This window comes from Typha latifolia, chromosome 9, assembly GCF_019914945.1.
Source record: "Typha latifolia isolate L0001 chromosome 9, TyphaL0001v2, whole genome shotgun sequence".
NCBI classification, from domain to species: Eukaryota; Viridiplantae; Streptophyta; class Magnoliopsida; order Poales; family Typhaceae; genus Typha; species Typha latifolia.
This window is the reverse complement of record NC_133094.1, coordinates 4,413,176-4,428,113: the sequence shown is the minus strand read 5'-3', so window position 1 is coordinate 4,428,113 and position 14,938 is coordinate 4,413,176. Positions and strand designations below refer to the sequence as shown.

The following is a 14,938-nucleotide window of genomic DNA, read 5'->3' as shown; positions in this document are numbered from 1 at the left end:
CAAAATAATATTACTGAGAGTAATTTATTATAAGAATTTCAACACTATATCATTTTGAATTAGAATAGAATATTACTTTTTAGATTAACAATTACCTATTTTTATATAAACCTCCTCATGAAATGTTTTATTTTTATTTTAGAGAAAAAGAAAGAGTATATAGTGGAAGAGTTATTTGATATTTTTTATGACCAAAGACAAAATTGATGGTTGAGGGGTCAATTGTAAAAATAAGTAAGGAGAGGAAGTATGTGAAAATGAAATATAGTTCGGATGTAACTAATCCAAAAAAAATAAATGTGTAAGGTAGGGTTTAAAATGTAAAAAAAGATCCAAAAGAATTTTATGCAGCGGTGGAATCCATTTGTCGGATAGATATAAAGAGGCCGTATCTGACCCAGAAAATTCAGAAATATCAACCAACCGTAGTAGGGGCATTTTGGTAGTATTCCCAAACTTTCCTCTCTCTTCGACCTTTCTAAACCTCCTCCCTCCTTGTCCTTTTCTTTTTGTCCCAAGTCCCAACGCCACAGAGAGAGAGAGAGAGAGGCAGTTTCATGGTGGGAATCGATAGGATCATCGCCTCGTCGTGCTTTGACTCCATGAGCGGTGGGTGCGGTGCTCCGCCGCTGGTCGAAAGTGGAGTAGGCGAGGAGGGGAGCTTGGAGAGCAAGAAGAAGGTCAATTCGGCGAAGAATAAGAGTATGGATAGGAAGAATAAGAAGGGAGGGGATGTGATAGAGTGCAGGATATGCCAGGAGGAAGGGGAGGAGAGTGAAATGGAGGTCCCCTGCGCCTGTAATGGTACCCTCAAGGTCGTGCTCTTTCTCTATCACTCTCTTTTATGTATTAGAGTATAAAAATCACTCCTTTTCTGGATTGGTGAATTGGGTCTTGCTTATATTGGCGTGATTTCATCGTTTTCTTTAAGAATTTCGGATTAATGAACTTTGGGCTTTGGTGTCCTTCATGTAATTTGAGGTTTTTAGGCATAAATCCTTCTGGGTACAAGGAAATGGAACTTTCTTTTGCCTTTTTCGAAGATTTGTGGGCTTTATTCTTCGCAGATGAGTTGTTCCTCGAATTATTTTTAAAATAATTTGCTTTCGTAGTCACTTCCGGTGCCGCATTATGGTGTGGATTTCGCCAATTTGGGATTGCATGTGTTTTTTTTTTTTCTTTTCTTTTTATCTGGAATTCTTGTTTCGTGAATCGCAGTTATCTGAAGCCCTACCTTTTCCTCCTTTTTCTATTTTTGAAAGGGATGGCGCTCCTATGTTGGATAAAAACACTTGACTTTTTCCTCATCATAAACTAACTTAAGATTAGTTGGTTATGAGCTTTTATAATGCCTCTCAGAATGTTTCTTCCTTTCTATTTAATACTTTCAGTAGTTTTTGTATGTGGTTAATGATTCACAGCATCGGTTCATAAGTAAATTTTGTTCTTCTTATTTTGGATAAATTCCTCAGCTGGATTGTCACATTAGTATGCATGCCTTTGGGCTGTAAGGTCTTGAAAAGTAGATAATTTTGTTGTGATTTACAATGCATGCTTTTGCTTTTCCTCTTTTCTTTGCCCGTAAGTTTTTGAATTTATTTACTTGTTTCTTTGAGGTCCGCCGTTTCCTGTTTGGTTCAATTAGTTTATCAGGTTAGCATTTGGCCGTGGTCTTTGCTTCAATTCCATTTGCGTTGTGACAGGTAGTTTTAGAAGTTTGGGAAGATCAAACATGTATTCCATCTTTACAGTAACATGGGATGTGGCATTTAGATGAAACACGAATTACGCAACATGCATTTGGGGAATTGTAGACTTTTAGTTCTCTTGTCATGCATTGGATAGTCAAAGAATTATAAAAAAAAAGACAATAAGGTTGACATGTGTATGAGGCAAATAAGAATGGCTGTGATGCGTTAGATGGCTGGTGTTAAAGTGGAGTTTTGAGATGGTATCTTGATTATTTAGGTCCAAAGGCTACAAGTGAGCATATGAACCTAGATAACTACACAATTCATTTTTGTGCTTCTCCTTTTTTTGGAAAATATATTATCTCATTTCTTATTTGCCAACTATTTCTGCATGACTTGGTGCAACAATATTGTGTTATGCAAACCTCTTTGCTAATGTGTCTCAGTCATTTCTCCTCGAATGTATTAAGAATCCTTTCTTCATGTATTTATTCGTGCTGATCTATTTGGGCTGCTGTCCTTGTTTACTTTCTTCGTATTCTAACCAATACTGTTAGATCCTTAATCCTTTTATTTGTGGATTTCATATTTATAAATCCAGTGTTCTATGTATAAACTTTTTGTGTTGATTTTTCTCTTTTGAGGGTCTGTGTATATATATATGTGTGTGCGTGTGTGTTGTGGTTCTTTATGCTAGTTTTCTTTTGCTTCCATATATTATGGAGAGGGAGGCATAGTGTGGATAACCTGTTGACTGATTACTACGTCATTGGATTGCAGTTTGCCCATCGGAAATGTATTCAAAGATGGTGCAACAAAAAAGGGAATATCATTTGTGAAATCTGCAACCAGGTTGGCTATATGTTGCCCCTCTCTCTCTTCCCTAATTTTTCCTCTTATAATTATGTAACTGGTAAACTTATGAAAGCACTCTAACAACATTTCTATAGCTCTTTTGCTGAATTTTTTTTGATATAGTGTATGACAGATCTTAGTTTAGAAGAGAAATTCTTTTTGTTAGGTGAAAAATGTGAAACACTAGTTATCCCTCCAACTATTTGTTCTGTGATCTAATATTATACAAGAGGTGACCTGAGCTTAATGTAGGCCTTAACATATTGTCATATTTTAAGAAACATTTCATACTAAGCAACAAACCTTAAGCAAAAGAATGTTATTGAAGTTATCAATAGCTTGAAACTACAGATAAATAGATGATAATAATAAGAATCAACGATGGCCGTGCCACATGCACGGATTGTGCTGACCACCGGCCGGCACGGCACGACATATGCCGTAAGAGAAGGAGAGAAAAAGGTTAGGGAGGGAGGAAGAAAGATCAAGAGAGAGCGAGAGAGGGGTTATCTGTTAAAAACATAAGTTTCAGATCCGGATCCGGGTGACGGCAAGCGGCAATTGATGATCGACGATGGCGAGCTTGACGACGAGATCGATGGCAAGAGGCGAAGCTATTAGGAAGGGTGCTGTACGGCTCCCCTCATGCCACGTGCCGGTAAGCCGCCGACATAGCAAGTGCCGACCGGTACGCCTTATGCTGGTCGGCACAATCATCCATGATAAGAATATCAATTATACTCAAGGTTCAAAAAATCAGGATTGAGATTCGGATTGGTCTTCTGAAAAAAATGATAGGATTGGCCATATTGACCGTATCGATCGCCCAGATCAGATAGGACTATTTTTAATTACGTAAATTCTAAATATTATTTAAAAATACAGAAATTTTTTTAAAAAGTAAGAAAAATGATAAAAAAAATAAGATTCATTGGGTTTGACCAATCTGGCGAACTATGGTTATATTCATATTTTTTGAAAGCATCATTATTGAAAGTAAGATTGTAATGTCCCAATAAGACTAGGTAGTTGCTTAGCCTCTTGGTTCCCCTATTATGGCCCCATTACATAGCAACAAATTCATTGGATTTGAAACTTGATCCTGATATGATGAGAGGCCATCGTACCATAATGTGGGAATGCAGATGATATCATGGCCTTTATTTCCATAAATTTCTTTTGAAATTGTCTCCATATCAGAACTGCTTCATTTTCTAAATATTTGGATGTGCTTTGTGCATATCTTGTTTCTTGTACATTTTTCATTGATGACATGTCAATATAATATCTTGCTAGGCAAAATATATCAACTGATTGAAGGTTAGTCCAGTTTCCTAATTAAGTAGAAGGTAATTAACATATTTTTAGTTATCAATTTAGAATTATCAAGCTTCTGAATGAGGTCTCTTGCTTTATCGTTTAAATGAATAGTGAAATATATTAAACTTGCTCCTGTAACAGGTCTATGCACCAAACTACTCCCTCCCCCGAATCAGATCTGGTTCTGATGTTATGGCTATGGATATAAGGTACTCCATGAAATCTCATCAATTTCGTTTGTCTGAACTTTCGTTACAGTTTAACTTTCGTTTGGTTGCACACCCTAGTTACATGTGAATCATTTGCAAAGGCAAAAGCAACTGCCTCATTTGCCATCCTCTGTTATTCTTTTACTTTCTGTATCATACAGAATTTTCAGCTTTTAAGCCTTCGATGAGTATTAAGCATATCTTTTATGATCATATTCTATGTTTTATAGCATGTCTCCTTTTGTTCGCCTATTCAATGTAATTCTCAAGGTGGGGAGGTTCTCTCTGCTTTATCATGCAATGCGACAAATTGCCTAAAGAAGACCAGATGATGCCACTTTGTATTGGAACACGTAAATCTTCAATTAAAATCTAAGACTTATGCCTGTGTCTGGGTAATAAAAACTTGCTATCTGCATATCTGAGTATGTTCATATATGTGTCCGTATAGAATTATTATCTTCTTCTTCTTCTTCTTCTTCTTAATAATGATGTCTTTCCTGTAAGGAGAGCCACTGCAGATATATAGAGCTGATTAAATTTTGATTTAGATCCACATGATGCTTATAGAATTACTTTTGTTGGAGAATGTTTATATACATTCTACTATCTAGTTAAATTACATATAATGCACTATGCAGGCTAGATAAGAAAGAAATTCTCAAAAATTTGTATGGTGTACTTGCATACTATGCCATAACAATATGATTCCTCTGAAGGGCCTCGAAAGGTTAATAGCTGCTAAATTTCTTGGTGCACAGAAATCCTGTAAAACTTGCATAGGCTATTAAAATTTCCATGCATTTTAAATCTTGAAATACAAAACTTTTGCAATTTAATTATATTTGATTTTTTAATTTGTAATAAGAGACTCTAGTGTGCATCGTATATGTAAATTGTGTGCACTCATTATAACAAAATGTGTATCGATTATATAAAATATATGTACTCAGATTTATATGCTAAATCGAAGATCTAAAAATGCAATTAAATTGCAAAAGCCCCTTTGAGACATTGTGATTGCACTGAAGGGCCTCAAAAGGTATACAATGATAAATCCTGCTGGTTTTGGACTGGAATAGAAGTCATATTAACTTGTTACGGAAGAACTGGGAAGGACAGAAGTCTGCATTATATGGGATGGGATTTGCAAATTGGATGGGATGGGACCAGGTTAGGTAACTAGAATTATGGAACCAGATGTTTGACCCCCACCATTTCTGGGTTTTAATTAATTATGGATGGGGTGAGACTAGGTTAGGTAACTAGAATTATGGAACCAGATGTTTGACCCACACCATGTCTGGGTTTTATTTAATTATGCAACTTCCAAAATTTTACCAAGTTTTTGGAAATTTCCGGAAGGTAGAAACATGCCTAATCTGCTGACTGAGAATTTATTCTAGCTTGGTTTAGGTCACAAGCTGGTCCAACCACTCACAGGCTTATGTGATACATCAGATCTTAATACTTTTATGTTGATTGTGATTCGTGAAGTAAACTGATTACACCTCCTGGTGTTCGCCAAATTTATTTTGTAGTGTTAACTGATAAAATTCTCACTCTTGGGGAGATTCTTCAGTGTATGTTTTTTGGAGGATAATAAAGGATTGTCAGAAATTTTAGTGGAATTATGTGTCAAGTATCTTTTTCATAAATGTAGGTTACAATCTTGCACGAGTAAGTAGGACTGTAGGAGCATCATGCTTTGGACTCCCTTCTTTTTATCCCTTTTAAGTGGGTAGACATATCTTCTTCTTTCTTGCTTTGCATATTTGCTTTAGTTATGCTAGGAATTAGGAAAGAATGGTGAAGTTTTAAGGTATAAATGAACGTTCTCTTTTCCAAATTTTGCACTATCTTTGACTTTTTTTATCTTGTTATTTAGAATCAAGATAACTCTGAATAAGGATTCTTTTGTTGCATCAATCTATTTCGTTTTCACAAGTTTTTTGCTCTGTATTCTGTAATCATATGTAATAGTTATTTAATATCCCCTTAGGGAAGAGATGATCTTAACCTTTCAAGTTTAATCATTTCAATTTTCAACTAATTTCTCATACTTGCTGTGACATCAGTTTGCCATTCAACTGAAATTGATTTTGTTTCCTACCTTAAATTTTTTTTTTCAAGATTCTGTTTCCAAGTGGCCCTAATTATTGTTTATTCTTAATAGACAAAGCTGGGGGACACGGATTGATCTTCGTGATTCCCATTTTCTAGCCATCGCTGTTGCAGAGCAGGAGTTTCTACAAGCTGAGTATGAAGATTATGCAGCTGCAAGTTCAAGTGGTGTTGCTTGTTGCCGCTCTGTTGCTCTCGTTGTATGCTAAAATATCATTCTTATCTTACATTTATACACACTCATCTTGTATGGAAGCCTGAATATTATCTATTGTTTTTTACAGTCAATGCTGCTTTTGCTTGTACACCATATGCTTATGGTCACGAGGGATATTGGTATGCTGCAGGATATATCAGCTGTCTTTAATGTAAGCTTATTATACCTTTTCTGAATTTTGAGACATTCAAGTCAGAAAGTTGAGCACTGGTATAACAATAGTTTGGGGTATTAATTGTTTATGCTGATTATCTTGCATAAGATTAGTTAGGAGTAGGATGCCTAACCAAGCTTTGCTGCAGTGGTTTTATTGTTGAGGTGTGCCAATGAATGGATATAAATAACTTCTTAAAGTTATTATTTTCCATGGTGGATATGTTCTATATTAATTAAGATGCAGTCACATTCTTTGTCAACCATTTATGCAGTTAAACTTTATGCAAGTAGATTTACAATCTCCGCACCAGATTAAATTTCATTTGAACTTCAAGGGCAAGAAATTTTAGAACCTGTATAAGGATATTTTATTGTAATTGAATTCTGTTCATCTTTTACTTAATACATTTTTCTAAAAGATGAAAACAGGTAATTTTGTTTGCTGACTTGACTGGTTGTTGCTCGATCTTTCTAGAATTTTAATTCCTGATCTAGTTCCTGATGAACTTTAGCATTAAAGAAAACTTTGAAGAAAGGATCCTTTTTCTCCTTTTTTAAAGGACGAAGAAAGGATCTTATGAACGTCTAACATGTCAATTTTTTTTAGTTTGAAACTAATTAATTATAAGTCGTTAGTTTTGTTCTTCATATCGGGTAAAATTTTTAAGTTTTCCTTTGATTCCTTATCTGACCTACTCTTGCTTTTGCGTTTTGAGAAAAAAAAGAAAATTCTCCTTGAAATGTATTGAGCATTTCCTTTATTCTTCAGGTAACTCTCCAGTTTGTGGGTTTTCTTCTTCCATGTTACGTTGTGGTACGCTCATGCTACCTCATACAAAGCCGAAGACGGCGACAGGTGAACCTTTAATAATGATTTTTTGCTTGGTCTGGATAGATTCCAGTTCTTGGAGAATGTCATACTTTTTTTAAGCTATTTTTAGTTCAACATCTCACAACATACAGCAACACGTTGCAAATTAGTTTAACTCTAGTATCTATTTACACACTTTTTCTAGATGGCTTTGCTAGTTTTACTGGTCATTAGTACATAGTTTATAGTCTATTCAAGCAACATTGAGTATACATCCTCAAAAACTTGGCTCTATGTACTTTTCGGACTCTTTAAGTTTTGCTTTACTTTCTTGAATAAGTTCATTCATATTTCACTTACTTTTTCTGAATTTGAAGATATAATTATCAAAGATACGTTTTAGTTGATAATATGTTAAATGGCATCTGTTAATCATGTTCTACAGAGAGTATTTTACTGTGTCGCAACAGAAAGCCATATGGGAAATTCAACATTGGCATGATATCTTAATATGGTTTATCTAAATGGCTAGTTAGTATGAATGTTTTGGTCTTTGGAAACTTTTTATGCCATATGCAAATCACTGATTTCTCTTCTAAGGGGATAACAGTTGTTTCAAATTCTACATGCATCTCCTCACAACAAGTGATTCAACGTATTACTTTCTTAAGGAAACACAGATTCATAACAATATACCAAGTGAGTCAACGTTTTACATGCTCATCAGTCATGTTGTCTGTGGTCCAGAAAAAAAATATGGAATAGAAAGATTATGTTTGAGATTGTAGGATTCATTTATGTGGTCAGTTGTTCAAAAAGTATCTCATTGCAGTGAGCAACCTAGGTGTTTGTGCTTTTGAGCTTTTGGACAGAGTCAATTTACATGCATATAAAGCTCTACTTAAAAAGATAAAATATACATATGATACTAACTTCGCATATATATATATAGATAGATAGATATCAGCAGTTTCCTTAAATTTTCTGCATGTACGCTAAATTTTGCGCAAATAATTTATAGAACTGTGATTAGATAATTAATTAAAACTTCCCATCTTTCACTTCTTTGCAGATATGAAGACCATCACGTCCCCTTCTACTAAACTTCTGAGACTTTTGTTTACCGGACTGCAAAGCTCTTGGGCCTTTTTAACTCTCGTCGTTCCAACCTGCACTAGTATTCAGTCACTTCCCATCAACCCCATTGGAAGTGAATGTGAATTGAGCTCCTGAGAAGTCATGGTAGCTTTCAGTGTTTGGTTCTAAGAAAGATGTAAATAAGGGAGTAGTAGCTCCTCTCTTTATTTTCTGGTGCAATGTAATTCCTCTTCTATCGAAGGAGTGAGCTGATAGTTATGCCTTTGTTCAAGGTACCAAGTTTTAAGATGATTGCCCTCTTTCATGATGATCTGATCTGTTTGATGATGCTTCGTGTTGTTATGCTTGTAATATTACTAGTCTAATCTAAGTTAGATAACAAATTATCCCCTCTGGTTATTCTCGAAAACAAATTATCTGATAAAACTTTTAACTTTTATCATTTTATCTCGCTATGGTTCAAACAATCAGTGGAGCCATCAAATTATGGTACGTAATCTTCTGCTCATGTCTATTTGACAGCCTGCTCAAACCATTCTTTGTACTAGATCAGCCCACATAAAAAAAAATAATAATAATAATAATAAAATAAATAAATAAAAAGAATTTTTTTTTATAATAAGAATTTTTTTTATTTTTATAATCAAGTGTCGTGGGTTACAAAAGGGGATGTTGAGGTTGGAGTGCAAAAGCTGGAGCAGGGCCAGGGACCGCCCCAACCCAAACAATCCAAGTGCAACCAAATCAAGTCTTCTATGTGTAGGTAAGCCAATCAGCACTCCTATTGGCTTTTCTATACACATGGGTGACTTTTACATTTTGATATGCATTAAAAAGAAAAAAAGGTCATAAGGTTGGTGGATTTTGCACAATATATTTTAAGGACCATGGAGTCGATTTCTATCCAGATATTGATAAAGTAATAATTATTTAGTGCTTTCAAGCTTTCCTGGATCGCAACTACTTTTGCAGCAAGAGTTGGGTGCGCCTCTATGCTCAAGGGTAGCGGACCACAAAGCCTATATCCACTCGCTCAAGGGCTAATGGACGAGTTCTAGACTTTTAGGACGGGGTTCAAGGTATTATTCAACACGGCCTCATTTCTCATTTTTTAGATCTGCTGGTGAAGGATTATTAGCGTTGCTCGGAGCAGATTTTTACTCTTAGGCGCTAACCCTTCACTAGGAGTGGCAATTGAGTCGGGTTAAGCGGGTTCAGGTCGGGTCAACATTACTTTGACATGAACACAACTCGATTAATAAACGAGTTGCATTTGGCAAACCCGAACACGACCCGATTAATAAATGGGTAACACGACCTGACCTGCCTAATCTGTTTAATTAATGGGTCGAGTCAATGCGATATGCTAATATGACTCGTCTAACTCGTATACTTAAACGGGTCATGTTAACCCGACACGCTAACACGACCCGTCTAATCCGTTTAATATCAATCCTACATAAAATTCAATATTTACTGATTATCATATATAAATGGTGTATTATACAAACAAAATAACCTATTTTTAACTCAAAACTCAACATACAATGTAGTTTAGAACAAAGTTCCTAACTCTTAAAAATTGTATCATACATTCAGACAAAACAAGATAATACATTTCCAACTCAAAACTCATACAACATCAAAATTACAATACTCATAATTCACCATAATAAAAGTCCATATAATGGAGTTTAGAACAAAGTTCCAATAAAGTTTAGAACAAAGTCCATACAATCCCATGACAATTAGAACAAAATTTAAAGTTTACAATCCATTATAAATTACAAATAGTTTGAAATAAGCAAACACTAACATTAAGCCCTCCATTTTATTCTCCCAATATCATGATGTTACGGACCAGTCTAATCCGATCTGCAATGGTTCTGGACTCGACCAAGTACGTAACTTCCAAGGGAATCTGCGAACAATCTAACTAATGGATCCTTCTGAATTTTAGATATGTTGTTACTCTTGGATAGAGCTTTCCAACGAATCCATTATCACAGAATTCAAATAGTAGATCTCAAGATATCGACCAAACAGTGGCTAAAGGTCAATTAGATCCTAGCTTGATAGCCCACGCTAGATAGATGCTGGGTTTAGTTCTTAGTGTGAAGGGGGAGAAGTTATTGTGGAAGAGGGTGGTTAGAGGCTCGAAGATAAAGGCCAAAGCCAATTCCAATATCATCATCATAAACTCCAATTAGGGTTTCCTAGAAACCCACTCTAGGGAAGCATGAACTAAATTAAACAACTCTAACAAATTCTAACAAATTCTAACAAACCAACAACTAAGTTAAAACCCGAACAAACCAACAAAACTAGTCTTCCTTATCTTCTCAGATTAACCCCTTATTTCGTCGCAGATAAATTCTGAATCTAGATAAGTCATGAATATCAAAGTTGTAGATATGGAGGTTAGAGACCTTATGGAAGTAGTTTGATATTATTTTAATATGTGTAGAATATTCTACAAATATTTTTCCGAAACTGCTCAGAGCTGGATTTAGCTAATTAAATAAAATTATAACTTGCTAAGACTCTAACTAAACCAAATAACCAAATAAGATAATTAGACTCAATCCATTGAGCCTGATCTTCCTTTGATGTGATCCGATCTGACTCGGTTCGCATCACATGACCTTGTCAAAAAAAACAAAAGAGAACGTAAACAGCTAAAATATAAGATATAGATAAAAAATTCACTTACATTAGTCAATGAGTATTCACCGGATTTAGATTTATGCATTTGAGCATTCACTAGATTCTACAACTTCACTTGCATTAGTTATTGAGTCTAAATTTGTAATATCTTTCGTTAGCTCCTCCAATGCTACCAAATTTTTTATCATAATATGATAAAATGATTAGTAGACTAAACTTTTTGAATATTTATATAAGAAAATAATAAATATACTTACCTCTAGTATGAAACAACCAATCTTGAATATAAATTAAAGCTTTTAGACTTTAAAACACTTCTATATTGTTTAAGTACTTTACCACCAACACTAAAAGCAGATTCAGAAGATAAAAATACTTAATATATCGCATGCCATGAGAGAAAGATTTGGATATCTATATTGATTGGATTTCCAATAATTAAGAATACCCAATTTAGAATTTCGATCAATTCGAGGCTCTTTTAGATATAATTCTAATTGTGACTTTTGTGATTTACTCACAAACTCAAAACTTTCAAATGAATCAAACTCTTACAAAAAAAATTATTATTCTGAATATATAAAAACATTAAAAATAGTATGATAAGAACATACTAATGGTACTAAATTACTTTCATTATAGAGTTGTTATCTTCAGTATCATTTAAAACTTTACATAAAAAAGTTGAAGATATCACATTGGAAACTTTGGAAGTGTTCTAAACATAGTGATAAAAAAGAGCAAACAACTTCTCGCAGACCTTTATCATCTCATAAGAAGAGCCATATAGTTTGTTGTATGGGAATTTCATAAAATGTATTTTGAATCATGGATCTAGAATGATAGCTATCGCTAAAATAATACTGTATTATTTCTAATATTTCTCAAATTTTATATTCATGACCATACGACTAATAAAATTATTTGAGCTTTGCATGCCTTCCATTATATTAAATTGGATCAAAACCACCTTAAAAAAGTATAAATTTACTATAGGATATATAGATCTAGAAAATAGAGATGTAATATCATAAAACAATTTCAAAATAGAATGTAACTAATTTTTGAGTTTATCCTTCTCTCTTCTGTACATTTTTAAAATATCTGTCTTAGTTGTTTTTCTATTAATATGTTTGACCTCATCACATAAGTAACTATACAATATTCTAACTCCTTCATAATCAATAAATTAAAAAGGCAATTCATGCTTAACAATTGTCATTGTTATCAATTCACAGTATTTCTCTTGATCAAACTTATAAACTTATAAAGATATTGATTCTTCTGATTTGGCAAAGAATAATTAGCTTCTATCTTTAGTTTTCGACTTTGGTCATATAGATATATAGTGTTTCATATTTTCAGTCCCGTACTTTGATATGTATATAACACCACACAATTTACATTTGACTCTCTTTAACCCATATTCTCATTTTGGTAGCTCCATAAATACTTCCCAAACATTGCATGCTTGTTTTCTTTTTCTTTTACTACTATAATTCTCTTCACCTACTATGAGAGGAGAACCACTTCCTAAGAAATATTTTCTCCATCTTTAGTGAATATCTCCACACTATCATCATCCATAACTAAAATGAGAGCAAGAGAAATAATATCATGACATAGAACTAAAGCCATGAAACTAAATTAAACTAAAATCAAGTGAAATGGACTTGACTAAATAGATCTAACAAAAAATTTAAAAATAATGCACTAAAATAAGAAATTAAATAATAATCAATAATTATATTGACTCTAGAGGTATGGTAATATAAACCACACTAAGACAACAAATCTACTACATATAATGTTCATAATGTAGCTCCATATAGCGATATACTATGCAGCTTCATTTGTCAGCCATTTCTTCAATTTTTTTACAAATCATATGCTAACATATCATTATCTACTTGACATTATCTAGCATAGTAAAAGGGCTACTCATAAGCAGATGGAATATGTATTCAATAAAATGAGGAATGGTCATAACACTCAATTTTGCAACTTGGAAAATGGAAGGCCACTCAGTAAAATGAGATCATTTTCTGCCAAGATGGATCTTTTCTGAGTGGAACTTCAATGAACACATGAGATTGTGAAAGCATTCGGCAAATGTACTCTAGTTGGTGCAAAATATTTACCCACTATATGTGGACACATATATCCTCATCTTAATGGTATTCTTTTAGATTGAAAAGTTTAGCAGAAATAATGAATGCCTCTAAATAAGCCTATCATACTGAGATGAAGACTTGGCATGCTATTCAACGACAATCCAAAAATGCAAAATAATGGACCAATAATGCATAACATATGCAACATTTCGACCTACATTCAGCTAGACAGGGATGCCAGATAATAACAGTTGGAAGAGCAGTAAATTAGTTAAAGCCAAACAACTCTTTCCAATATACCTTCGGGTAATACTTGTAAAGACTACTTAGATAGATTGTAACAAACAACTAAACTAATTATCAAGTGAAACTTAAAGTTCTTGAGAAGATCATAATTGAGAAGATCCGACGGCGTGAGGCGATGACGGTGTGAGGAGCTCGGGTGTCCAACTGCGTGAGGAGACCTGACGGCGTGAGTGAGGGGAAGATTCGATAGGCGACCGGCGTGAGGAGTGAGGAGATTGGCAGCATGAGGAGTGGAGAATTCGACGATCTTACTCGGTGTGAGGAGTGAGGAGGGAAGGGGCAATGACAAAGTGTGATAGGGCTACGGGCATAGGTAAGGGAAGGGGTAAGGGAAGGGGATAACTGGGTAAGGGACGGGGGCGACGACGCTTTTTCTCACTTGACTTTAGAGTATTAGGATTAGGTTAGAAATTAGAATATGTGTGTGTGTGTATGTGTGTGTGACGGGTTGGCGGGTTGACCCGACCCATCTCGACCTGTTTACTTAAACGGGTTAAACGATTCAGAGGTATAAACCTGAACACGACCCGATTAATATTCGTTTATGATCTAAACCCGATTAGACTAACTCAAACCCAATTAAGAGCTGGGTTATCATGTCGGGTTATCAGGTCAGGTCAAGATTTGCCACCCCTACCCTTCACCCTCATTTAACCAGTTCCCGGTAGCCCAATTTTGACGATTAAAGCAAGTACCAAAAGCCTCCTTAGCGAAGGCCCAAAGAGGAGTACTAAATTGATAGTCATAGAAGAGGTGATTGATATTTTCAGGTAAGAGATTGCAGTTGGTGCACAGACTAGGTTGCTTAAGATTAATGGTTGATAAATAATCAGAGGTAGGCAACCTACCCCAAAATACCTATTAAGATGAAGTTAGTTAGGCTATTACAGCTGCCTTTTTCTCATTCGTTGGGCAGTTAGTTTGTTAGAGGGCTACTTATAAAAACCTAGATTAGCTTGTAAACAGAGAGAGAATGAATACATAATTTTTAGTTTTTCTCTTAATCTCTTCTTGATTCAATATGGTATTAAAGCACTAGAGTGCTTCTTCCTGCGTTCTTCTTCTAGAGTTTCTCTTCAAGCTTGTTTGCTTGCTTGTTTTTTTATTATTTATCTTCTCTACTGCTAATTCTGGAGATTTTTAGCTATGATGAATAGTTCTACTATTGAAGATGGATCAAATCCTTATTTTCTTCATCATTCAGACAATTCCGGTATAGTGCTTGTTTCTCAATCTCTTATAGGTGACAACTATGCTTCATGGAGTAGAGCTATGTTGATTGCCTTATTAGTTAAAAACAAGCTAGGGTTTGTCGATGGATCTATATCAAGACCAGTAAGTACTGATCCTCTCATTAATTCTTGGATTCG

The 14,938-nt window shown here is 34.6% G+C and overlaps 1 protein-coding gene across 1 annotated transcript; it reads left to right on the top strand.

The window, feature by feature from the left end:
* Positions 1 to 497: 497 nt before the first annotated feature.
* On the top strand, positions 498 to 8,788 carry LOC140794625 (uncharacterized). The gene is made up of 7 exons (XM_073146727.1): positions 498 to 815; positions 2,472 to 2,543; positions 4,008 to 4,075; positions 6,252 to 6,399; positions 6,484 to 6,567; positions 7,342 to 7,428; positions 8,456 to 8,788. Exons 1-7 carry the CDS (start codon positions 558 to 560, stop codon positions 8,459 to 8,461), a joined length of 723 nt encoding a protein of 240 aa, XP_073002828.1. The 5' UTR covers positions 498 to 557; the 3' UTR covers positions 8,462 to 8,788.
* The last annotated feature ends 6,150 nt before the right edge of the window (positions 8,789 to 14,938 follow it).

Bases quoted from the DNA above. Each gene is read 5' to 3' on its own strand.
- LOC140794625 (XM_073146727.1), top strand. From the start codon at position 558: ATGGTGGGAATCGATAGGATCATCGCCTCGTCGTGCTTTGACTCCATG. The intron at 4,076-6,251 runs GTACTCCATGAA...TATTCTTAATAG, and splicing joins GTTATGGCTATGGATATAAG to ACAAAGCTGGGGGACACGGA. The intron at 6,568-7,341 runs GTAAGCTTATTA...TTTATTCTTCAG, and splicing joins ATATATCAGCTGTCTTTAAT to GTAACTCTCCAGTTTGTGGG.